Here is a 26702-nt window from a genome sequence, read left to right on the forward strand (position 1 = left end):
AATCGTTCTATTCTCCCCTCGAAATATGGCCCAAGCGACAATGCCATAATTTCGAAGAGACATAATCAATTCTCTTCCGCTTCTTAGTTACATCCGTAGATGGAGAATCATTCACATTCTCATCGCATACATTGTTCGCATTCTCAGCAAGAGATAATAAATAAAGCTTGTCTTGTCGGAAGGCAAGACCAACACATTTATTATCAACCAGTATCTTACACTTGCCACCACCAAAGTGGCAATCAATTCCATCATCATCAAGTTTCGAAACGCTTATCAAATTTCTACGCAAAGAGGGAACATAAAGTATTTCTTTAAGTCTAAGTACAAAATCATTATTCAATTCTAAAGAAAAAACTCCAATGGCTTCAACATTGGCTTGCACTCTATTTGCAACTTTAATCGTTCTTTCTCCTCTTTGCAAGGTTCTCGTCCTACTTAACCCCTATAAGGAATTTGCAATATGAGTAGTTGCACCTGAATCAACCCACCAATTGGATTTATCATAACATAAATACAGGGATTCATCTACAAATGTAATAAATTCATTACCTTTCTTTAGCAGAGATTTTAAAAAGTCTGGACAATCCCTCTTGTAGTGTCCCTTCTTGAAGCAGTGCTTGCACTGATCTTTTTCAGCTCCACCATACTGCTGATTCTCAGAATCCTAGGGTTTCTTTCCCTGTGAATTGGAAGAAGAGGCCTTATCCCACTTAGGTTTTCCTTGTGGTTTAGAATTCTTGCCATTAAAGTTTTTTTCTTTTGTTATCCTTCACAAAATGAGCGGATTCACCTTGTGAGGACTTTATCCTCTCCTCTTCTTGAGCACACATTGAGATGAGTCTTTCTATGCCCCATCTTTCAGGCTGCATATTGTAGTTCACAATGAAGGTGTCATATTCTTTTGGCAAAGAAGCAAAAATCAAATGAATCAGGAAATCCTCCTCCTTCAAATTCATTTCCTTTAGCTTAGATGCCGTAGTGTTCATCTTCAAAATGTGCTCTCTTATGCTACCACCAGTGAATTTCTCATTCACAAGCTTCTTAATCAGTGAACTTGCTGTGGCCTTGGTAGACCTAGTAAACTGACTCTTGATTTTTTTAAGATATTCTTTGGCAGTAGCACATTCAGGGATTGAGCCCCTTATCTATTCTTCTATGGTGGCTTTGGCCACGAACAGGCACTTGCAGTTGGAGAAAGTCCATTGCCTATGTTCAAGGTCATATTTCATTCTTATTTCAGCATGATCACGCTTTTGAGCAGCGAAATCAGCGTCAGATTCATTTTCACCTCTCACTGGGTCCTCTGGCTCAGTAGGACACAGTGAGGTGATGGCAAAATCGACCTCTCCCAACGCAAGTTCCAATTCATACTTCTCCCGCCACACACGGTGATTGGTCCTATTGAGTGTCGGGATGTTGGCAATGTTCACAATGCATTTGCCTCCTAAAATCACACCAGAGTAAGTAAGAAACATTTATATATAAAATTTCATGCTTTAACTCAACGTTGGTCAAATTAAAACTTATAATTCATCCATGCAAACATTTTACATCACCGTTGGGCAAAAGTAAAATTAATGCATAAGTTCTCATGGATCAAAATTATAATATTGTTATTAACAACGTTGGTCAGAAAATAACATCATAATCTCATCAAAAAAAATTATCAGAAATTCATCACTTCTCTTAAAATTAAATTATCCCGTTGGTTCAAATTTAATCAAAGAGAACAATAATTATCATGCACAGCGGAAACTTAATAATCTTTCATATTATTATTTTCCAGAAGCACTAAAAAATTCACTATTTTCTGAGCAAAATATCGTTGGATAAAATTTGCACAGAAAAATTGTATCAAAATCATTCAAATTCATCAAAAAAATGTATTAAAATTGCTCCTGGAAAATAATAAGAAATTTTTTTTTCTTTCATTTCAGCCCAGCGCGGCCCAGCTCGCCCATACGCGCGGCCCAGCCAGCAGCGCGCGCTGCAGCGGCCCAACCGTCCGTGCCCGCACAGGTCGCACCCAGGCCACAACCTGGGCCTAGGCCGGCAAAGTGCTGCGCGCGCTCGCGCCCACCTGGGCCGGCGACGGCCCGAGCATCCGTGGTTGTTGGATTCATCGGACGGCTGTGCGCCGTCTTCGAGCGAACAAAAATGGCCTCTAGCCGCTGCCTCCCGAACCCTAGAGCCATTCGCTCCTCCCTCTTCTCTCTCTACTCTCTCTCAGCCGCAGCAGCGAGGCGAGCGCAACCGAGAGCGAACCGAAGGCAGAGGAGCAGGCGATCCATGGCATCGTCACCGGCCCCCTCGCCGACGCGCGTGCTCCCCAACGGGTGAGCACACCGCCGTTGAGCGGCCTGGCCACGGTGCCCCTTTGGCCAAGCCCGGCGAGCGGCTGCCCCCCGGCCCTTCTTCTCCCGCGCCGGCGAAGGGACATCCGACGTGCGGCGAGGTAGACTTTCTTCTCCCTTCGGATTCAGTTTCTATCTTCTTTCTTTTCTTTTCGAGTTCATCTGAATGGGAGACTAGGGTTAGGGTTAGGGTTTCGACCCTTCTTTTGTTTGATTCGAGTTCTCCAAGGTTATCCCCTTTCCCCTCTTCGGATTTGGGTCTGATTTTCTCTTATCCGAAAGGATTTAGATCTAGGGTTCGGGTTAGTTTGATCGATTTGAAATCGGTTTGATTTGATTTCTTTCTTTTGCCCGATTCGAAATCGAATGTCTCTGATACCATTGTTAGATTTCTTAGGACTCAATCGAGTCAAGTTCACCAAATCGGGTACATAGAATAGGAATACATGTTCAAGATTTATAGTATATACACAAAACCTAATGCATGAACTACAGAGATATAAAAGGAAGAAAAGGGGTAGGTGAAATAGGAAGTTGTAGACCATCGAAGACCGTAGTGGTCGAAGCCATCAGAGTGGTGGAAGCGCCGGCCGCGGCCTCGTTCGCAGACACCATCTGCGCGCCGGCAGCGACGTTCGGTGGAGAGAGAGGAGTCGGTGCAGTGGTGTCCTTGGCGGCGGCGTGTGCGTCGTGGTGACGTTGCCGGCGTCGGTGGTGCTTCCCGTCGCTGGCAGCGCCCCTTCTCAAGATCGGGTTAGGGTTAGGATGTCAGTGGGGTGACTGGCGGTGCGGTGAACCTCGTACCACGAGCCCCGGCCCCTACCTTTCCTTTATAGCGCTGTGCGACGAGGGCTCACCAACCGTGTAGGGTTGGGCGCCCCCGATCAAGGCGCGAGAACAAGACCCAAAGGCCGTTGGGCCTAATGGCGTGGGAGATCAATCCAACAGGTATTAGTCGGTAATCAATAATCCATGGCAAAAAACTTAGGCCTTGTTCGTTTGAACTTATCAGTCATAATACAATGTTTTTCTCTCACAACAAATCAGCGAACGACACTTTTTAGCCTGCCTTTTTAGCGAAGCGAAAAGGGCCTTAGCACCATGTCAAAGGAATGAGAATGACACAAGTAATAATTCACACACATTTAAATCATAAATACTCCAACTAGGTGATATGATTAGGTTCAACATAGCACAAGATGAAGTTGATATAAATTTATAAAGTGTTAAGTGCATCAGAGGTTAATTAACTTACGTGGGGGTTTTGATTAGGTCCATTCAACTATAAAAGTTGATTTTTAGGTCAAACTTTTTAAAAGTTTTATCGCAGTCCACACATTTTTTTGTCCTTAGATATGATGTAATATGTGGAGTTAGCATGAAATTAATTTTAGATCATAAACTAGGTAGCGTGCCCGTGCGTTGCTACATGACAACTAAATTTTTGTACTATGAAATTAAATACCGACATTAAAGTGATATTTAATATCCAAAAAATAAAGTTCATGAAATTAACACAGTCAAGTAGCGCGCGGTGTCACATGCTCACGAACTCTATTGTATAGACATTTTCGTGATGCGGCTAAGATAATGTTTTATATCGGCAGGAAGAAATCTCCTATATCTGTTTTTTTCGTGCGCCAATAAATCTACAAATAAGTTCTATCGCATCTCCATACTATCTTTGCGGGTTTCTGAATGCTTCCTCGTCTGCCTCGCTTTTGTAGAGTTGTTCACTACAGGGAAAGAAGGAATCATGCTTCGATCGTTGGGGCAACACCAGCACTCTTGACACGCCTCCCCAGTCGCCATCTCTGCCACTAGTGTGCCTAAAACCAAATATCTGTTGCGCTTCAAAGTTCAAACCAAACAGCTATGGGGCATGTCTCGTATGGAGCAACAATAACAACAGATATGATATCATACGGTGTTCTTGAAGAAAATACCAGGCCTTGACAGATTACCCAACATAACAGACTATAAAAGTGTAACAATGAGGCAAATGAAGATATGTGAAACAACAAACATTGAACTCATTGTCTTTCATTGAATCTGAATTGGTTATATGTTATATGGTGTGCAGACAGAGTCATCCACGCTTTATTGCGATGCTCGTATGATTAAGATGAATTACAGGATTTCCTGATAGGGTTTCTCACATCTGCATCTTGTTACTCAATTCAGTGATGTACATTGCAATGCACAAGGATTCCATGATACATCTAAGAGCTAGCCCTCTCTGCTCTACTCTTTGATCTTCCTTACCTGCAGAAAAGAACTAAGATTAAAAACTGGGACGGATTAAACGAAGCACTTTCGCAAAGATGGAAGGGCCATAAGCTAATATGACTTACTGACCTCGTAACTAACTAATACTAATTATAGTGTATAGTGAAGAAGATTGCCGATGGCCATACTCATTTGGTTCCTACATCTGGCAATAAAAAAATTCATATAGGGGTGCTTGCTAGTCATTTTCCAAGGAGTGAGTTATGTTTTGGCTTGATAATTGTTTTGCTAGTAATCAAGAGAAAAGTAATTACCTAATTGATTGCAATATCAAGAAACAAAAGCTAGTTAAACAAAAAACCTATTGTTCATGTGGTATAAGAGGGCTGCTTGGAGGCCACTGCTTGGTGCAGGCGTGGCGCTCATGACTTCATGAGCCCTGGCTTTCTATATCAGATGTGCGTAAGGAATAAAGGTCCCTAGAACAACATTGCAGAAAAAATAGACTTACCTAGATTAGATGTTGTATGTATATACAACATCTGATATTGGTAAACCGAACAAGGTACCCTAAGTTACTGATAAAGGAAATGACCAGGATACATGATCAATAAAGTACCAAATTTAAAACATAAATTAAACATGACATGATTACCGATAATTAAATAAAAATTAATTGCTTACCATTCCATGGTTGAGACGTTGGTGAAGTTGGTTTGAACCCTCTTTATGGAGTTTTGGTGGTAGAACTTGGTTCACAATGAGTCACCTTACAAACACTTTCCTATGAAGAATACAGTCTTGATGACTCACTAATTGCCAACACTTGAAAAATGCCAACCCAAAAAGGTAAGAAAAAAGTATTACCTTCAAGAGAGTACATAACTGCATATGTTTGGGGCCTAGGGAGCTAATCACACAATGAAAAAGGTCTCACGCAATGACCATCCCTCTCTCTGGGTTGCGCCAATTTGTTAGCCTTTAGAAGGAAGAATATGAGTTAAAGGTTTGATACACCTAGTGAAACAAATATATTGTATTCCACAGGGGCAGAGCATCTGATGCATCCTATTGTTCAATCTCTTATCCAAATATTAATTTAATAACTGATGCAGCAGTAGAATTTTTTTCATTAGTAGCGAAAAGAAGGCAACAAACCTCAACCTCATACAAACCAAGTTGTCAGATATAAAAATAGTCAGCTGATGAAATATTTTTGACCGAAAATAGATGAAATATTATATCTTGGTCATGATATCTGAAAAATTGCATCATATCATATTCCAATTAAATTATAGTAGTAGCAGATAGAGTGAACAAATAAATTTGCATTGTCTGTCGCACAGGGTAGCAATCCAAAAATATAGCATATTATATGATTGTACATGGAAGCAAGAGATTATTAAAATTAGGCAACAGAATAGAGGTACTTAAAACATCAAAGATTCCCTGAGCAGGGAAGTTTTTAACACGCAAAGGAACTTGGCCTCAATAAGATTTGCAAGTTTAGAAGTGGAGCAACACAGTAAGGTTTGCAAGTTTAGAACACAAATGGTGGAACACGTTCATTCTGTTTCTGTTCGAACTGAAAGTTTACTTTTGGTTTCATAAGACATTGTTTTTTACCAAAGAGATAAAAATGAAGTCTAAAATTACAGGTGAACAGCAATACTCCAGGTGCATTACCTGCAGAGCTCCAGTCCATAAGGAAGCTAAATGAATAAGAAATTGCAAAGGAACCCAACCAACTAAAGGATCTCACAAAACATTGTACGTAACAGCCTTTATTTATCTATATACACCAGCTCAGCTTTGTAGCGTTTATACGATGAGGAGAACCCGTCTTCCACTCCTATCCATGAGTTTGGCCCCAAACAATGTAATTGGAATCTGAAATGTATATTGGGCTGGGCATATGCAATTCCAATAACAATAGTTATTAGGAGTATCAAACATAAAAGTCAAAACTGAGAAGGTGTATATGTGAAGGGCTAACTCTGAATCTTGGAGCACACAGCGTGTAAATCAAAGCAAAATACCTAGATATAGCAACACAGAGAGGAACCTCCTGCGTTCTCATCAAGTGGAGGCACTCAATTTGCATACCTAGATATAGCAATACAGAGAGGCAGCTCCTATATTGTCATGGAGTGGGCGCACTGAGGGGACATGGGCATCCCAGGTCCAGGCACTGCGTTCACCATCTCTCTCCATGCATGGACAAGGAAGCTACAACAGACACTGTTTGTCTAAATAGTCGTTTAGCTCGTTTACACACCGTGTAAACGCTACACAGTGGTGCATCGTTTCCGTTTAATCATCCGTTTACCCCGTTTAATTGTCCGTTTAGCCCGTTTAATGGGACGTTTTGCCCGAATAATGGCTAAACGGTAGGTGACCGACTGTTTACCGTTTAGCGTTTAAAAAAACATTGACAACAGAATACAAATAATTTAATAAAACTAATTAAATTAAAGTTAGTCGATGTATTGAGTTCGATCATAGCTTAGATTTGAGCCAGATCGATCACTTTTCAGAAGGGAACTATGGACTTCAATTTTGCAATAAAAGAACCAAACTTGCGATGAACTTGCACATCCCTACATTGATATGACCCCACAAACTTTCAGTGAACTAACCAAACAGCTTCTTCTTCTTCATCGGATCTGTATCAACTGCAATGAATCATGAATGGGGATGACGCAGGGACAGAGAAATAGGGTTGATGTGAGACAAGGCGCCACGTACCTGGAGGACGAGAACGCCATCGGCCATCGCTGTCCGCCGGCTCAGCGAGGCCGACGTGCGCTCCCGTTCATGGGCTGAGCCAGATTGGCCCTCGCCTTGTCCCTTGGGACGAGGTGAGCCACCGCGAGTGCCGGGAGAGGGGAATCCGGTAGGCGGGAGTTGACCCTCGAGGTGTGGTACTTCGCGACGGTGCGGGAGATGAAGGAGGCGATCCAGGCGTGGGAGGGCATCCCCGTGGCGTCGCAGCGGCTCTTCCTCGCCGGGCGGGAGGAGGACGACCAGAAGCTCGACGATACACGCGACACCGCGCACTATGACATCCTCCAGGGCTCCCGCGTCCTCCTCGTCCTCCTCGACGACGCGCTGCCCTCGCCCTCCCATGCCCCCGCCCCCGCCGCGACGCGAAGAGAGAGGAGTTTTTCTTCCGGAAGGTGACATGTCTCCCTACGGTTCCTTCCCAAGTCGACCCGCGGCAGCGATGTTCTTCAGTGGAGGTGCTGCTCCACGGCAAGGGTGAGGGGAAGCGTGGCCGCGGGTCAGCAGCCGTCAGCATGGCGACCTGCGGGTCGGAGATCTGCGGGGTTCCCCTTCCCTTTCCATCCCTCCACCGAGGCAATGGACGTCCGCGCCCGCGATCGCCGAGGCCTGACCCAGATCCGCCCATCGCCGGTGAGCCAGAGGTGGCTGCGGGAGCTGGGGAGGTCGCCGAGGCATGTGGCGGCGGCGGAAGTTGAGAGGGCGCGGCTTCTATCGCTCGAGCGGGGAGAAGGATGGAGTGGAGCGCGTGATGCGGTATCGCACGGATGGGAAGGAGGAGCGACCCCAAAAAAAGCCGCACAAAAAAATTGTCTTACTTTTATTCTTTTTAGTTGTAGGAGAAGAAAGATTAGATACAAATACAATAAGATGGGACCATGTAGGCTTTTAGATGTTTGACCCTTGTTTAGTTCCGAATTTTTTTTCCAAAAAGTGCTACAGTACTCATTACATCGAATCTTGCGATACGTGCATGGAGCATTAAATGTAGACAAAAAAAAACTAATTGCACAGTTTGGTTGAAAATTGCGAGACGAACGTTTTGAGCCTAATTAGTCCATGATTGAACACTAATTGTCAAATAAAAACAAAAGTGCTACAGTAGCCCAAATTCCAAAATTGAGCCAACTAAACACGCGCTTGGGTGGTATTCCTTCAGTGACATGGCAACCAACATTGTGAATGTACACATCAGATCTTGGTGGTTGCTTTTGGCTTCCTGTCATCTTGTGCCATCTTTTAGTGATTTTTGACTGTACTGATATTTAGAGAGGCTTAGGCCATGTACTCCGTACGGAGTATCTTTGCTCTGCTTATTCACCCGGACGTGTATTTTTCCTTCCAAGTTGTCACTGTACAGAAACTGAGAAAGAAATTTCTTGATCCGTGAGCAGGCGTTCGCGCCTCGCCTCAGTCGTGCCGGTGCCTGCTGACGCCCCTGGCGAGCCGCCGCAGCGAGTGATGCTCGCCGTCTCGCCGCGCCGCCACCACGCGGCCGACGTTCCAGCCGCCGCCGTGGCCGTGGCCGTGGCCATCGTCGCTGGTCTCGTCCTCTGATCCCCGCAGCGCGTCCTCGTACACCTCCGCCACCGCTGGCTGCTGCTCGGTGTCGGTGCCCCACCAGGCGGCGCTCTGCCGGCGCGGCACCTGGATGTAGAGCATGCCCTTGTCGAGTTGGACGGTGATCGCGGCGGCGTCGTCGTTGACGTCGCAGCAGCCTGCGGGGAGGTCGAACCGCTTGGTGAAGTGGCACCACTGCCTGCCGCCACCCCCGTCGACGGCGCGCTCGCCGCTGACCTTGAGGCTCCCCGACGGCTCCACCTGAACCTTCAGCTGGTCCTTGCGGAACCCTGAGGAGATGTATCCATGACGTGACATGGATGGATGCCGCTATCCATAAGTAAACATCGATCTCTGCAGCTGCTAGTGAAAATTGAAAATGATGCGAGTGGCCGCCCGTAGTACTTGTGACGTCCACCACGAGCGCGTCGAAATCGCGCCCGTGCATCCCCTCGCTGTGCGGGTCGATCTCGGTGAGGATGCGAGGCCGCCGCGCCGCCGCTTCCATTTCTATTTCCTGTGTGCTTTCTTGATCAATCTCCCTGCCCCTGTGCTCCGTGCTCGTCGCTCGCTCCCTGGAATCTGAAACGAGCCTGTACTGCAGATCGGTTATATAGACACGGTTTCGGGCGGAGTGGTAAAAAAAATTGGGAAGTCAGATCCAAGCTATTAGAAAGAGATGAAGGAAAGTAAAGGATACCTGACCCAGGGAGCACGCACATCAGTGGGCCTGCTGGTGGTGTTGGGTAGACTGTCTCCGACAAGAAGACCTAAACACGACACCTATTTCCTAGTTTTAGGTTATGCACAGGAAAAGTTCTCGCAGCCGTAACTCAGACGTCTCCATCAGCTACGCAAAAGCAGAACCCATCCCGAAGCGGACGATGACCGCACGGCCGAGGACGCCGCCGAGCTACCTACCTTGCCCGCTGCGGCCTCGACGTTCACCCGCGCCACGGCCTCCCACACGGGCGCCTCCACCTGTTCCTTCCGTCCGCAAGAGATAGAGAGAGAGAAAGCAAGGGGGAGAGAACGAAGCGGAGGGAGAGAGAGAAGCAAGGCGGCGTGCAGACCAGGGAGCCCCGGCGGCCTGCAACCGTCTCCCACGAGAGAGAGGCTGCAAGGGGAGAGGGGGGAGGGAGAGCGCTTGGCAGCGCTATTGCCTCGGCGCGGATTGAAGGGAGGGAGAAGCAGGGGAGCAGGGAGAAGAAGAGGAAGGTGGCGGCGGACCGCACGACGATGTAGAGGCCGACGGCGACCAGGGCGGCGAACCACGCCGGCGGCCCCCGGTCCTCATCCCTCCGCACCTCAGCTTTGGATCCGGAGGGCGCGGCTGCGACGACAGCCCCTGGCTTCGGCGGCGGCGAAGGTGGAGCCCGCGGAGCCTCGTCAGCACCGGGCGGGCAGGAAGGGGCTGGGCGCCGTGGGACCTCAGATCCGGCCGAGCCCCGGGCGCAGGGTGGCCGCCGCGGTATCAACCAGACCCGGTAGCGGAGTGGCGTCGGCGGTGCTCGACGCGGTGCTCTGCGGTCAACGGACGGAGGAAAGCGATACGGAGGGAAGAGAAAGAGAGAGGGCGGGCAGAGCGAGAGGGAAGAGGGAGCAAAGGCGAGTGAGCAGGGCGGCAGTTCACGGTGAGCTCGGGCTTTGGCTAGGGGGCGGCGGAGGTGTGGGGTCGGCAGCGGTGCTCGGCGTGAGAGGGAGGGAGTGGAGCGGGGAAGCAGGGCAGGGGCGGCAGCGGTGCTTGCTGCGGCCCGGCGGAGCAAGGCGAGGGCGGCGGACGGCATCTTCCGTTCCTGGTTGTCCGCGCGCAGCAACAAGAGAGAAGGGGCAGAGGGCACGGCACTCCGACGGCTTCAAGCTCTGGCAGTGGTCCGGCTTCTCCATCGCGTGCCGCCGCGGCCACCATCGGAGATTTGAGTAGCGAGGAGAGAGGCGACGTTTTTTTGTGTTTCGCTTGGGCTTGTCGGCAAAATGCGTCGTGCGAATGGGTCATCCGTTGGAGCCGTGATTTGATAGGCAAAAACACTGTACAAGACTTATTTTTGGGTTTGGGTACTCCGTTGGAGTTAGTCTTATTTTTGGGATCTCGCGCATGCATAATGCATTGCTTCTCTGTAGTGTGCACCAGGAATTTGCTTCACCCGGAAGCTGATGCATATTCATATCTTCGTTGAAATAATTTCCAGTTTTCTATCATCACCTACTCAATTCCTAAATGTATAGTGTTTTTTAGCTTTGTCATAACTCAATCGTCATATTTGTTTGGGCTGGTTTGGCTTATAAGCCATGGCTGAAAGTACTATTGGCTGGTTTTGTATAAGAGAAAAATATTATTCGTTGACTGATAAGTCATGACTTATAAGCCAGATACGAGCAAGCGAATAGGCTGAATATCTTCAAGTTTGAACTGATATACTATAAAAAATCAAAGCACATTATATATTAACCCCCTACATTCTAAGTTATAAGCCGCTTTGTTTCTTTAGATACATAGCTTTTGCTATACACCTAGATATACATTATGTTCGTATATACTGTAAAAACTCTAGAAAACACAAAACAACTTACGGTTTAAAATGAAGGGAGTAGAACAAAGAGAGTAAGGATGTGTTTGGTTAAATAGCCATGCAGAGGTGCTAGCGACACAGTTTTTTCTAGGCCATCAGATTCAGTCGTCCAATGGCTAGAATTGCTGCATGGCGGCTGACCTGTCTACCATGTGCCAAACCAAACATGTCCTAAAAGAAAAGTTTGGAGCAGAGGGAGCAAAGATTCTAGAAGGTACCATGATAAGTTGATAGCACATTAACATTATTATGCAATGCATCAAACAAAAATAAGTTGAAAAGTGAATCATTTGAATTTTATCTATTTTAACCCCTAAATTATGACATTTCTCGGTTTAGTTCTAAGATCCTTGACAAGTTATCATCAATTGTGCCTGTTTGGAAAAAGAATAAGAAGGCCAATTAATAATAAAAAAAGATTATATGTGATGGTTGGATTAACCCATCTTACCTATTAGATTCATAGATTTTGACTCTACCGATCCATTCTCGACTTTGAGACCACCTCTCATGGTCCATAACCTTGATTTCATGGGCTAGACCGACTGCCTAATAGATCGATCCAGCCTATTTCCATCTTAAGGAACTGATAAGTGAGGATATAAATAAAATTTACCATAAAATGGCAATGTAACTATAATATAGCATGCAACACCAAGTGAAATTCATAGGGCATGGATCCGGCTGTCTAAACATCCAAAAGATCTGATATTCGTATCTATTTTAGCATTAATATGGATATTTGTATTTGTATTCGTATTCAATTTTAACATGATGTTCAATGGATGTATTTGAATCTGTTTTTAATGATCCTCTCTATCCAATTTCAGATCTGTATTTGAAAAAGTGTGAAATATTTGACATTATCTATATCTATAGAGAACAAAGTACCATGTCAAACTTATATTTATGACTAATTAACCATGTAAATGATAATTATTTTAACAGAACTCAATTAAACTATTTAAAATTTATTTATATGGCTAATCATAAAGGTTAATTTTAATTTGTGATAATTTTAAACTATGAACACTTATATTTATAACTTTAATATTATAATTAATGATATGTAAAGGTTAAGTTTAGTTAACTTTGATATGACTAATCATATTAATTTTAAGCACTTTAATTTATTTATATAATTACAAATCATATATATTTAAATTTATTTATAGATAAATATTTATATGTGTTGAAATATTTATCTCTACTTTTATTGTTTTTATATATTTCATTATCAAAATATTTATTAATATATATGTCATTTTGGGAGGTATCATTATCTATATGTATTATAACATAATATTTTAAATTTTTACATGATTTTATATGTACTATAGATGAGCAAATCTATATGTTATCTTTAAAATCAAGTACATACCCGAATGCGAATCCGAATTTAAGATACCATTTTGTATATCTGATAATATTTGTATATGTGTTTGGATTCGAATTAAAATATAATAATAGTGCTATCCGGATAAAATGACATATGAATCGGAATCCATCCCTAGAAATTCGTGTGCCCTTGCAGCATTCATGGGAGTTTGTAACTAAGCCTTTAACCCTGTTCACTTGAACTTATCAACCGTACATTTTTAGCAAAATAACGGTGTTTTTCTCTCACAACAAATCAACATCAACCGTTTTTCCAGCCAGTCGAACAGGGCTACCAAGTAGCTGTATGTGTCATCATTTTTTCATTCAAGAGGCAACATCAAAGAAATCCTTTTCTTCACTCAATATTTAAGAAATAAATTAAATTAAACTCACACGCATCCACTACCAGAAACAGTAGAATTGCCGAGTGCCTGAGGGTTTGCTGAGTGCATTCCATCGAGTACTCGACAAAGATCCTATTTACCGAGTGTTTTGAATGAAACACTCGGCAAACAAATAGCACTCGGTAAAACCCACCTTTGTCGAGTGCTTAAAAGAAAACACTCGGTAAACTATAACGAAACACTCAACAAACCTGGACACTTGGCAAAGTACTGGCACATGCGCTGGGCAATAAGATGCACAAACTTCCCAAAGTCTTGCGGCAATAAGATACATCTTTATCTTGTAAGACCAATCGGTGTATCTTGTTCCATCAAAGTGAGGTGGCTTGCCAATGTTGATGGACGGAGTATGTAGTGTTGAACCTTTTATGAGTTGTCCATAGTCAAAACTCATGTTTGAATATATTTCCTTTCCATGAGTATGCTCACCGGCTCTAATATCACTAGCAGCATCTTTGTTTGCTTCATTCTTGTCACTTGTTGTATCATTCTTGCCACTTATTGCATCATCAACCTTCTTGCTCAATTCTTCCTTCATCTTGCTCATCTCATCTTGCATCTTCTTCATTTCATCTTGAAAGAACTTGACTTGAGCAGTCATCAACTCTTTAGCTATTTTCTTGGCCATCTCGGTGGCAACGGTTTGCATCTTGTCGGACTCCGACATTGTTTCTTCTTATGCGGTGAAGCGCTAAAAGAAGACCTTGTTCTGATACCAATTGAAAGGATCTAACAATACCTAGAGGGGGTGAATAAGCATATCTAAAAATTAACTGCAAATGCTAAGTTCAAATTTGTCAGTCAATGTCGGAAGTCCCGACGTTTGGGTCAGAACTCCCGACATCATTAGAAGTTCTGGCACAAACATCAGCGGTTCGGACTCCTACGTGAACTACAAAAGCAGTGCCAAATTTAAATTTGTGGATAAATAATCTTACAACCCCACTTCCTTGTGGTTTGGTGAAGAGGTTGGGTCACTCCTTTGACGCCGTAATGCCTCCAAACAGTAGATCAAGTCCAAACCCTAAAATAAAGTTCAAGAGAGAGAGACAAACAAATACAAGTAATCTCTAGCAATCACAACAACAAGCACACGGGACACAAGGATTTATCTCGAGGTTTGGTAACCCCACAAAGGAGCTCCTACGTCCTCGTTGTTGAGGTGACCACAAAGGTCGGAGTCTATTCCACCTTCTTGCCTCTCTCAAAGCGACCACAAAGGTCACTTGAGCTTTCCACTAAGAAATGAAAGAGTAATACAAACTTCCCAAGGCTCTTCCACAAGATGGAAGCTCTTGGGCAACGTCTAGCCGGCTAGGGGCAAATCCCCAAGAGTAATAGATGCAAAACCAACTGGCTTGACAAAGAAATCAAGTCCTCAAGCTTGCTAAAGTGATTCTCTTACTTAATCCACTCTCCTTTCACTCAAAACCCTAAGGGAATCGAAGATTGTAGCAAAGGAGGGAGGAGAGGGGTGCCTTTCTTGCTTGGGAGCTGTTGGGACGAAGTTAGGTCAGCTGTGAATGAGTCCGTAACAGTTAGAAGTGAAGAGAGGGGTATTTATACTCTAAGTAGAAATCTAACCGGTCAGATCTACGTCGGAAGTTCTAACACAGATCTCGGGACTTCCGACCTTTAACAAAAACACTATTCACATAGGGTTAGAAGCCCGCACGTGCAAGTCAATGTCGGAACTCCTGACAAACGTCGGGACTTTCGACATACGTCGGGACTTCCGACGTGCATAGTTAGACAACCAGCCAGCACCACTTCAGGTGTCGGGACTCCCGACATGGGTCAGGACTTCCGACGGGTGTAGACAACCGGCCAGCAGAACCACAGGTGTTGGGACTTCTGACTTGGGTCGGGACTTCCGACTATCGGGAGTTCTAACTCACGTTGGGACTTCTGACGCCCACAGTCACCGCGTAGGCTAAGTGACTGGGCGTCAGGACTCCCGGCATGAGTCATGACTTCCGATGGTCGAGAGTTCTGGCTTACGTCGAGACTTTCGACACCAATAGTCACAGAAAAATATTCTATGTGCTCGTGAACTGCTAGAGGGTCTCTCTTTTGATTTTATTTTTATACTTGAGCACTCTATCTTCCTTAGACCAACTAAGTTTGCATCCCTCTTTATAGTGCGGCGGATCCTAAACTCAAAAACAAAAATAAAACCTTTGGAGAGCGTTTTGAGTTCATCCGCCTTTACAACTTCAAGAATTGTGGGATACCATTTCATCTTTATCAACTCTTTGAATCTTTCATGGGACTAATAGCTACGACATATCTCATTAAGATCACATTAGTCCCTAATTTGGATGTCATCAATACACCAAAACCCACATAGGGGGCAAATGCACTTTCAGATATGGACACTCAGCATATCTTTACTTTGCCGAGTGCCTAGATCGGGGGCACTCGACATACCTTTCATATGACCCCCGGCCACACCCCCTGATGCACACGACACTCATGCACACATGAGCCCACCCACACTCACACACGCTGCCGTCGCCGCCGCCCTAAACCCCCGCCGATCTGGACCCCTACTGGCCTCCTCGGGACCCCATCGCCGCCTAGCCCGTCATCGCCCTGTGCCCCGGCCGCCGTTGCCCTCACCCTAGCGCCCGGTGCCCCATGTGAAGCCTGCCACCACCCTCCCCCAAACTGCCAATGCCCTAGCAGCCCCCTGTCCCCTACACCGCCCCCTGCCACCGCCAGGGAGCCTGCCGGCACACCGTGTGGACCCCACCGCCGCCTAGGGACCCCGTCGCCGCCTCGGGAGCCCACCGCCACCCTCCCCCCAATGGGCGGCGCCCTAGCGGCCCCCTACCCCCTGCACTGCCCCCTACCATAGGTATTTCTCTCATCACTACAAGCTCTTCGATACTTTGAAAAACTACTCAGCCTACTCTCAACACTCTACTCCTCCCCTCATCAAGACTTTTAGAAGCTAGCCTTAGTTGTAATGCACTGCATAGTTGTCTTATCGATGTCTCCCTCCACCGTTCAACCGCAGTAGCAAGGAACGAACCCACCAGCTTTCCTCTGGAAAAACAAGAAGCGAAGGAAATGAGCAAAATAAGTAAATCACTATGGTACAATGCTTGCAGCTAGAGTTCAAGTTAGCATTACTAGAAATAAGGGTTCTGTATTTGCTAAAGAGAACTCAAACCAACATAAAGAAAAGAATGCAGTTAATATCCATCACCTGACTAGAAGTTCTTATTTATCGGATTCACGGGACTCAACCAACACGTATACAGGCTTTCCATTCAACTTGTAGAAATCCTACAGGGAAGTTACTAGTACATCATCAGTTAACAAATTTGAATCCTTTTTCCATAACACCTAGTTCATTTGAAATTTGAAGACATAAAAATGAATGCTTCATTGGAAATTACTAATGTGACCGGTTACTGAAACTATAATAGATTAACTGACAAGAAGCAAAATTTGGGGGACTATGTTGCAAATGTCTCAGCTTGATTTCTCCTAGAACCTATAGATCTTCTCTATCCTGAAACCAAGGTACAAAATAGAGGTGTATATGTACACATACAAGGCACTCATGGTGTATATGTACACGTACAAGGCACTCAAGTCATGTGGCTATTTTGAGATGCCAATTTTAGATGATGTAATCTCACTATTAAGACAATAAATTTTGACCGATGCCTGTGATGTTGTACTATTAACTTGAGCATATTTCCATGCCAATGATTGCCATTTTTTTAATGTATTTCCATGCCAATGATTGCCATTTTTTTAATGAACTCGCTATACATTTACTGACCCGATGCATTTGGCTCTCTATTATCTTCAACTTGTAGGTTTTTGCCACCGCTCCCTGCCTCGCCTTGCCGCCTGGTTCTGCCTTGCCCTCCCGCCACCCCACAACTTGCTGTCATTTTGCAAGGTATAAGATGTGTATGTGGTTGTCGGCCATTGTGCCGTTTGTTGCCGAGTGTATGTGGTCGTCGGCCATCGTGCCATTTTATTTGTTGTAGGTTTTGGAAACCTCCCTATGTAGGGGAGGTGTTGCCAAAATTTAGATTTGACACTATTATGTTCCTTTTATTGCAGGAGAGGCTATTGCAACGTCCTCGACTCGTCACTTTGTAGGACAACAAGGTAAGGCATAAAAGACCCTTCTTTCCGTATCATGTTCGTTTATCACGTAACCTAGCTAGGCGTCTCCCGTTCGAAAGAGATACGGTTGGAAATATGCAAATCTTTGCATATCTATAACCATATCTGTTTCAAATTATCCATGTTTTTTGGATAGCCCAAGGATGGGTAGATGTGGTTAGTTTCCATGCTCTACTCCGATCCATGATAGAGTTTCGGCAGCATCTCCCTGTTGTTCTCTAGATACACAATCTCCCTTCCAGGACGTGTATTTAGAGAACAACGGGGAGGTGCTGCCGAAATTCTATCTTGGATAAGAGTAGAGCATGGAAACTAACCCCATCTACACATCCTCTGGTGAGATTAGGACCTATCTTCACCTATTAGACAGTATAGGAACATGTAGATGCAACATGATTTTTTATATTACTCGCTGATATGCTAGAGGATGGATGACCGTGAGTAGATGTACAGGGCTGCTCTAGTTATACTTCATTGACCGATGAATGGATTGACAAGACTGATGCTTTCTTGGAATGGGCATTTGCAAGGGTTAAAGGAGCTTGTCGGTGTAGAAAGTGACCAACACATAAATATTTGTAGTTTTGCCGTACGTTGTGATCGGATGTGGCCTAGCACTCAATGATAAAGGGTTTATACTGGTTTAGGCAACATGCCCTATGTCCAGTTTGAGTCGGTCGGTGACTTTATTCCTAAGCCCAAGTGCTCAAAGTTTGCAGTGGGGTTACAAACGAGAAGGAGAAAGATGGGGGTACAAGAGGTCTGGTCGAACTCTTGTCTGAAGGGCCAAGAGTGATGGGAGCTCCGCTATGTGCTAAGTGTTTGAGGGTGTGCTCAAGGTTTGAACCTGGTGGTTCTGTTGTTGTGTATGAGTGAACTGAGAGATCTCTTCTGTTAGAAGAGAGCGCATCCCCTTTTATAGGTGAAGGGGACGGCCTTACAAGCGAGAGAGAGAGAGAGTACACATGCTACTAAGTCTTGTCGCCCACGTCATTAGGTACAAGATGATTGTAGACGCCCATAACACTGTTAAATATCAGATGCATGTGGGAGGTTGCGTTGTCTTCTTCCGGTATGGCAGACATTGGTGCCTGTCATACTGTTGATGCCTAGAGGCATGTAGGGGGTTTTACCATGTTCACCCGGTGTGGTAAATGCCGGTGCCCACAACACTATTGATGCCTGGAGGCATGTGGGGGAGCCTTACCGTGTTTGTTTGGTATGGGAGTTGATGGCGCCCACAACACTATAGGGTAAATGTTGGCGGCCACAACACTGCTTGTGTTCTATCACACCAAGAAGGTTGTAGGGTACCCTTCTAACATGCCATGTTGGTACTATCCTATAGGTGTACAGGGTACGGTCCTTGGTATTGCATTGACTTGAGTGCCCTGTCTTACTTTCTCTGTCCATTTCCTGGTCCTCACCGAGCGGGCATCCCTAGTCGGTTGGTCCTAGTCGGCTTTGATTGCGCCAGTCGGAGAGGAGCTGTAACTAGGGTTTTGACGCATTCCTAGTCGAAGAAGCGGGTCAGAGTTGGAAGTGGTGTTTGGCCAGGCCTTCCAGTCAGAGAGGCCATTTGGAGGTGGGCCAAAGTTGAAAGCGAGCGCTGTCCTTCTTTCGGTTGGAGAGGCGAGCCAGAGTCAGAAACGGGCGCCATTCCTCCTTGGCCAGGCCTTCGAGTTGGAGATTGGATCGCCCTTCTAGCCTGTCATTTAGGTTTTTGGGCTAGCCTAGGAGTTACGCATTGTTTTCAACATTGTCTGCTAGGCTGAGCCTTTGTTGGGAAGCCGGTCCATGAGGAACCCTAGGTTTATGAACCTGACAGAGCCCTCGAGCCCCTAGGTGATTTGTTTAGAATTGTCTAGGAGTTTTTTTTGTCTTGACATCGGGTGTAGCCCCCGAGTGATTTGGGTAGAATCATCTATGGGGTTTTTCGTGTTGCTGGTAGGGGAAGTTTCATTTTGTCAGTGGGTGCGTGCGAGCGCTCCCTCAGGTGTAGCCCCCAAGTGATCCAGGCAGAATTGCCTGGGGGGTTTTGTTTAGCGGGAGGTAGTTTTTGGGATTGGGCGAGACAGAGCTAGCGGATCCTGGCATCGGGTGGAGCCAAGGTAGCTTAGGGCTCGGGTGAGATGGAGCTTTGTGGATCCTAGCGTTGGACGCAGCCGAGGCAGTTTAGGGATCAGGCAAGATGGAGCTCGTGGATCCTGGCATCGGGCGCATCCGAGGTAGTTTTAGTGATTGGGCGAGACAGAGCTCACGGATTCTAGCATCGAGCACAGCCGAGGTAGTTTAGGGATCAGGCGAGATGGAGCTCACGGATCCTAGCATTGGTTGTAGCTGAGGCAGTTTAGGGATTAGGCGAGACGAAGCTTATGGATCCTAGCGTTGGGCGCAGCTGAGGTAGTTTAGGGATCGGGCGAGACAGAGCTTCGTGGATCCTAGCATCGAGCGTAGCCGAGGTAGTTTAGGGATCAGGTGAGACAGAGCTCACATATCCTAGCGTTGGGCGCAACCGAGGCAGTTTTAGGGATCGGGTGAGACGGAGCTCACGGATCCTGGCATCGAGTGCAGCCGAGGCAGTTTAGGGATCGAGCGAGACAGAGCTCATGGATCCTAGTGTCGGCTGCAGCTGAGGTAGTTTTGGGATTGGGCGAGACAGAGCTCGTGGATCCTAGTGTCGGGCGTAGCCGAGGCAGTTTAGGGATCGAGCGGAGCTCATGGATCCTAGCACTGGCGTCGATTGTAGCCCAGGTAGTTTAGGGATCAGGGGAAGCTCATGGATCCTGGTGTTGGGCATAGCCGAGGTAGTTTAGGGATCGGGCGAGATGGAGCTCATGGATCCTAGTGTCGGGCGTAGCTAGGGATCGGGCAAAATGGAGCTCGCGAATCCTGGCGTCGGCCGCAACCGAGGCAGTTTAGGGATCGGGTGAGATGGAGCTCGTGGATCCTAGCGTTGAGTGCAGCCAAGGCAGTTTTAGGGATCGGGCGGAGCTTGTGGATCCTAGCGTTGGAGTTGGTTGCAGCCAAGGTAGTTTAGGGATCAGGAGGAGCTCGTAGATCCTAGCGTCGGGCGCAGCTGAGGCAATTTTAGGGATTGGGCAAGACAAAGCTCACGGATCCTAGCATCGATCGTAGCCAAGGTAGTTTAGGGATCGGGCGAGTTGGAGCTCGTGGATCCTGGTGTCGGGCGTAGCCAAGGCAGTTTAGGGATCGAGCGAGATAGAGCTCGTGGATCCTAGCATCGGTCACAGCTAAGGCAGTTTAGGGATGGGGTGAGATAGAGCTTGCGGGTCCGGGCATTCGTCATAGCCTAGGTAGTTTAGGGATCGGGCGAGACGGAGCTCACGGATCCTAGCGTCAGTCACAATCGAGATAGTTTTTAGGGATCGGGCGAGACGGAGCTCATAGATCCTGGCGTCGGTCATAGCCAAGGTAGTTTTAGGTGTCTTGAGCCCCTAAGCCCCGTTGGGCTTTGGTAGGGGTCGGTTGAATTTTTTGTGTTACCCCATCCATGATTTCTCGCAACCAGAGGGGCTGAGCTAATGTCGCTTGCCTCGATGGCTCGAGTGACGCGCTCGGTGAGCTCGCTAACGGGCAATTCGAGTGAAGTTTGGGTCCATCGTTCATGATGGGGTCAGCATAGCCCTCATGTGGCACTTCACTGCTCCTTAACCTACAACCTAGTAGATGCCTAGGTCATTTTGGAGACTGACCTAGGTGGCCCACTGGCCTCCCTTCGATGGAGATTCTGTGGGTTTGGCGGGAGGTTAGGATCGAACGAGAAGGTTGAGATGACCCTATCTGCTTCGGGGTAGACTGGGTGAGGACCACTTGGGGCTCATCTACGTTTTCTCCCCTAGTTTTGTTTGATGTGAGGTGGCCTTAAGCCCTTTGTGGGCTAGCCTTTGAACCTCGGTCGGTCATTGCTCATGTTGAGTGAGGCAACTGCCGCTTCATAATGCAACACGGATCGTTATGATGCATTTAACTGCACGCGCGATGCCTCGGATGAATGAAATGAATGAATGCATGTATAGATGAATGGATGATTATATAAAGAAATAGTGGGGGTTGGTAATGTTACCTTGATGACTCGAGTGATGGGGTTTGTGGAGCTCCAATCAGAAATGTTTGACTGGCATCCACACTCGTCATTCGTGACAAAGTCAGCATGGCCCACATGGGGCGTCCCTCTACTCCTTACCTATCTCTTGGTGTTTACCTGAGCCGTTTGATTGACTTAGGGAGCCTGATGCTCTCTCCTGGGTAGAGATCCCGTAGTTGGGCCTTTCCAAGTCCCACTTGGGAAGGTGGAGAGCCTCCTGCGCATGGTGGTGCTTTGGTTCTTGCGCCCGACGTGCGGTAGTGGTGGGCCATTTTTTGGGTAGGGTGCGTCCCATCGGTCAGGGCGTATCCTGTCATTTCCCATCCGCATTGAATGGGGGAAGTGTGGGGGTATGGCCCATGGTATCCACAAGACAAGACATGGGTTGCACCATCAGAGGTGGCCCAGCCCACAAGATCAAGGCATGCACGGCACTGGTCGACGTGCACCGCAAGATATTGTATAGTACCAAATAGGATACTTTCCTTGTAACCCTACCCCTTCAGAGTATATAAGGAGAGGCAGGGGTCTCCTAGTCGATATCTACATACATCTCATACTACATACAATACACCAAAGACACAGGACATTGGGTATTACATCGATCAGACGACCCAAACCTATCTAAATCGCTGTCTCTACGCCTTGTGTCACCATCCGGTTCCTGATTACGCGCACCCTCACCAACAAATCTACCATCGCGGGATACCCCTCGGTGGACAGTCGAGCATCTTTTGTCGACAGTTGGCATGCCAGGTAGGGGCGTGCACTTGATCCATGGTGAGCCATACCTCAAGATCTATGTTGTTCGTGGGAACTCGAGAGATCGCGGCGACAAGCTTTGGCAACAAGAGCATTGGCTTTTCTCGCTGCGCCACGTGATGTGATTCCACGGCGCTATCTTGCGGCATCCTAGCAGATGCCAAATTCAAATCAGCAAGAGCTAGCCAACTTCCTAGCACAACACGGCACTGCATCCGTGCAGTGACCACAGCACTATCACGATAGTTACCCTTCACACAAGATCCAATCGTCCAAGGAGGAACACATGAGGAAGAAAAAAGATCGATGTGCATGGACATATGTCACACCGCATGGCTACACGCACGATGCCTTGATCTCCGATAGCCTCAAGAGTCAAGACTGGACCAACCATGCGTGATCTATTGGACCATGCAAGCTAACTAAAATAATCAAAGAAATCGAGGCTTGCATGATGCAGCATACGTACATCTCAACGAGGAAGCGTTTTTGCTGGTGCCACCTACGATGAATGTACTTGATCAAGCAGAAGACGTTCGACTTTGACTCCCAAAGTAGCAGATCCGTCAGCAGCAGATCAAGACTTGCTATGGGACGTCCTCAACACGAGTCAAACTCAACGAGCCATCAAGCGAGCCGTGTTGCATCGCAACAATGATCGCCACATAGAACTATGCCATGACGACCACGACCATCGCCATGACGATAGTTCAGAAAGCTCGAGCGCCGAGCAACTTTGTCAATGCCGACCAAATAACGTCATATGCCTCCGACCAGATGTTATGTCTAAAGCTAAGTCACGCTTTAATATTTTTCTAAATATTCTCCAATCTTCGTATATCGCCATAATGTTTCTCCGAGCTGTTTTCTCCTTGTTTGCTCTCCAAACAATTTTTCGAACCCCCAAATAGTCATGTTGATGCTCGGATGTCCCCAGCGACAACCCTGTCTCCGGCTCCTCCCTACACGTGCATGAGCGTCTACCCTCTGTGTTATGGATGGTCGGCAATGGCTCCTTAGCGACGCTTTGTTCTTCCTCTACACACACAGGCTCCGCACTCCACGTTATGGTTAACGGGCTAGCTAGGGCTAGAGACTTAGCTACACACTAACGGGTCGGACGGTTTATATTAAATATAAATAAATATTCAAGTGTTCACACCAACTGATCGCTGAGCTATATACGCTATTTCATCGCCATTGCTGATTTTTCTCTGGAGTTCATATATTTTTACATCATGTACTACCTGTTCTACATATTTGTATTGTAGGATCATCGTCTAGGTGATCGAACCACATAGTGCTTGGACTTCTCCACCGATCAACTGGTTGGACCGCTAGGTTCATGGATTTCATCACCGACCAGTTGATCGGACTATTTGCCGATCGCTTCTACTCAATGATCACTTCGCCGCCAACTAGTTGACTAGACCGTTCATCACCGTGCTTCATTGCTAGATACATCGGGGACTCCTCGGTGCTCGGACATCGCCAGCTACATTTGTTACTCCTCGGCGCTCGGATTCTTCATGCTCAGGGACTAAAAGGGCACACTTCTACCCACTTCACCTTGCAGACATCGCCGGCTACGCTAGGGACTCCTTGGTGCTTGGACATCGTCAGCTATGCGGGGGACTCCTCAGTGCTCGAACATCACCAGCTACGCCGGGGATTCCTCAGTGCTCAGACATCGCTAGCTACGCCAGGGACTCCTTGATGCTCGGACATCGCCAGCTACGCCAGAGACTCCTTAGTGCTCGGACATCACCAGCTACGATGGGGACTCCTCGTTGCTCGGACATCGCTAGCTACACCGGGGACTCCTCGGTGCTCAAACGTCGCCAGCTATGTCAGAGACTCCTAGGTGCTCGGACATCGCCAGCTATGCCAGGGACTCCTCGGTGCTCAGACATTGCAAGCTACACTGGAGACTCCTTGATGCTCAGAAATCGCCAGCTATGCCGGAGAATCCTCAGTGCTCGGACGTCGCCAGCTACGCTAGGGACTCCTCGGTGCTTGAACATTGCCAGCTACACCGGGGACTCCTCGTTTCTCAGACGTCGCCAGCTATGCCGGGGACTACCTTGATGGTCGGATCTTGCTATGCCTCATTGGTGTGCTATCAAGCTACTCCATGCTGTTCAGAACAGGATGCTGATCTTGGGCAGCACGTCTGGGGTCTTGTTATGCGCATGTCAGACAACCTCAGCAAGCTTTCAGACTTCTTTTTCTTTGACCCTGCTACAAGATTCATTCTTCATCTTCTAGCAGGCTTGGGGACTAAGTGGGCACACTTCACCTTGCGGTGAGTGTGCGCTTTTCAATTCAGGGCTCCACCCATGGACGGGTTGCCTACTCGACCGGTCTTCTGCCTTTCTTCTACTTTCTGACCCTGGCACCAAGTGACTACATCACCTACTGTCAGGCTCGAGGACTAGCTATGGGGGTATGGCCCCCCGATATCCACAAGACAAGACATGGGCCGCACCATTAGAGGTGGCCCAGCCCACAAGATCAAGGCGTGCATTGCACTGGTCGATGTGCACTGCAAGATATTGCATAGTACCAAATAGGATACTTTCCTTGTAACCCTACCCCTTCAGAGTATATAAGGAGAGGCAGGGGTCCCCTAGTCGATATCTATAGACATCTCATACTTAATACAATACACCAAAGACACAGGACGTAGGGTATTATGTCGATCATACGGCCCAAACCTATCTAAATCACTGTCTCTGCGCCTTGTGTCACCATCCGGTTCCTGATTACGCGCACCCCCACTGACAAATCTACCATCGCAGGATACCCCTCGGTGGACTACCGAGCATCTTTTGTCAACAGGAAGGGAGAGGATTTTTTGCCCCAATCCCTCATGTTTCCCCAACTGCCATGCCTTCTTAAATAGGGGAAGGGAGAGGGCTTCTCATCGCAATCCTTTACCTATTCTCCAACTATTGCCTCTCCTCCGTGCCTGTATGCCATGGTGGTTCCTAAGTGAGAGAGAGGGTAAGCGAGGGGAGAACTCATAGATCCCTTCATGAATCTAGAGCACAATGTTGAGCTGGAGGCTGCCCAAGGCGGTGCTGGTCGTCTTTGCTTGAGAAGTTGTGGCTTCCACTGAAGGAGTTGGCGCGCTAGATCCATCTGCGAGGCCTTCTTCGGGATGGAGCCATACATAGACTCTTTCTGGTGGATCTTCACCGGGTGAGTTTTGACAGAGGGGAAGTCGCCTAGGACCACACTGGTGGAGGGTTTCATGCCTGTAGCTACTCAGGTTGGCCAGTTCATAGAGTTTGATGAGACATCCTCCAGCCACAGCGGCCATACCTTGATAGGTAGCGTCCCTGTCCAAGAGCTACCTTAGCTACATGAGAAGATCCAGAGCTCCATGCTCTTCTGCTAAGTATCTACGGGTGCGACGCCCTTGAGGTACCCATTGTGCTTGCCGAAGTCGAGGGAGCGGAACTGGGTGGCCCCCTTGCTGTGATGTTTATTTCTAGCGGTATGTGCCATGGCCTTACTTTTGGCATCAACTGATGCCGCTGAGCGGCCATAGTAGCATTTGGAGTAGAAGTAGTCAGCAAATGTAATCGTTAAGTTCATGGGGGTGCCCCCATGTGAATAGTTTTTGTATCAATGAATACATCAGTTCTGCTTTGTGATAGAATCACTATCCATTCCTTGTCTTTTATCCTAGCACAGCTTTGTTTTTATCCTTTCTTTTTCACACCTACCCATTCATTCCATAGGTTGCAACTTTAAGAACCCGGGTGTGGCCCCCGAGGCTCGGTTGCTTGTAACTATAGGTCATGGCGGGGTGCGCTCGGTCGGGAGTAAAAACAAAGTCACATAGGGTAATCAAAGGGATAGAATGCCCTTTCGTTCAGGCAAAAAGTTTTTACCATGTGATAGTAAAAAAGAGAGGTAGTATTTAGTATTGTACCCTCATGGAGCCCCCGAGTGATCCAGGCTAAAAAGTGTTCAGGCTGGGTGCTTTACAGGAGCAAGTGTTGAATAAAAGCGGTAAGACCGAATTTAGGGGAAAAACGACGTAGCTGTTCAATATTCCAAGTATTGGTGAGAATGTTGCCGTTGTCGTCCTTCAGTCGGTAGGCGCCCGATCGGATCACCTCGGTCACCGTATAGGGACCTTCCCATGGTGGAGAGAGTTTGTGTTTCTCCTTCGTTGATTAGGTTCTTCGGAGTATGAGATCACCGACTTCGAGGATCCTTCCCCTAATCTTTCTTTCATGGTACCTGTGGAGAGTTTGCTAGTAGCGAGCAGAGTGGATGATGGTTGTCTCGTGGGCCTCCTCGAGCAGATCGACTGCGTCCTACTGAGCCTCTGTAGCTTGGTTGTGGTTGAAAGTCTTCACTCTCGGGGCACCGTGGT

At 47.0% G+C, this 26702-nt stretch overlaps 1 protein-coding gene across 1 annotated transcript; it reads right to left on the reverse strand.

The window, feature by feature from the left end:
- Positions 1-145: 145 nt before the first annotated feature.
- On the reverse strand, positions 146-9438 carry LOC136539052 (uncharacterized; the record flags this gene model as incomplete). Its single annotated transcript, XM_066530980.1, has 4 exons — positions 9336-9438; positions 8788-9220; positions 7017-7050; positions 146-166 (listed from the first exon to the last, which is right to left on the reverse strand). Coding segments are annotated over exons 1-4 (591 nt in total), but the record flags the coding sequence as incomplete, so codon positions are not given.
- Positions 9439-26702: the final 17264 nt, after the last annotated feature.

This window comes from Miscanthus floridulus, chromosome 2 (assembly GCF_019320115.1).
Source record: "Miscanthus floridulus cultivar M001 chromosome 2, ASM1932011v1, whole genome shotgun sequence".
NCBI classification, from domain to species: domain Eukaryota; kingdom Viridiplantae; phylum Streptophyta; class Magnoliopsida; order Poales; family Poaceae; genus Miscanthus; species Miscanthus floridulus.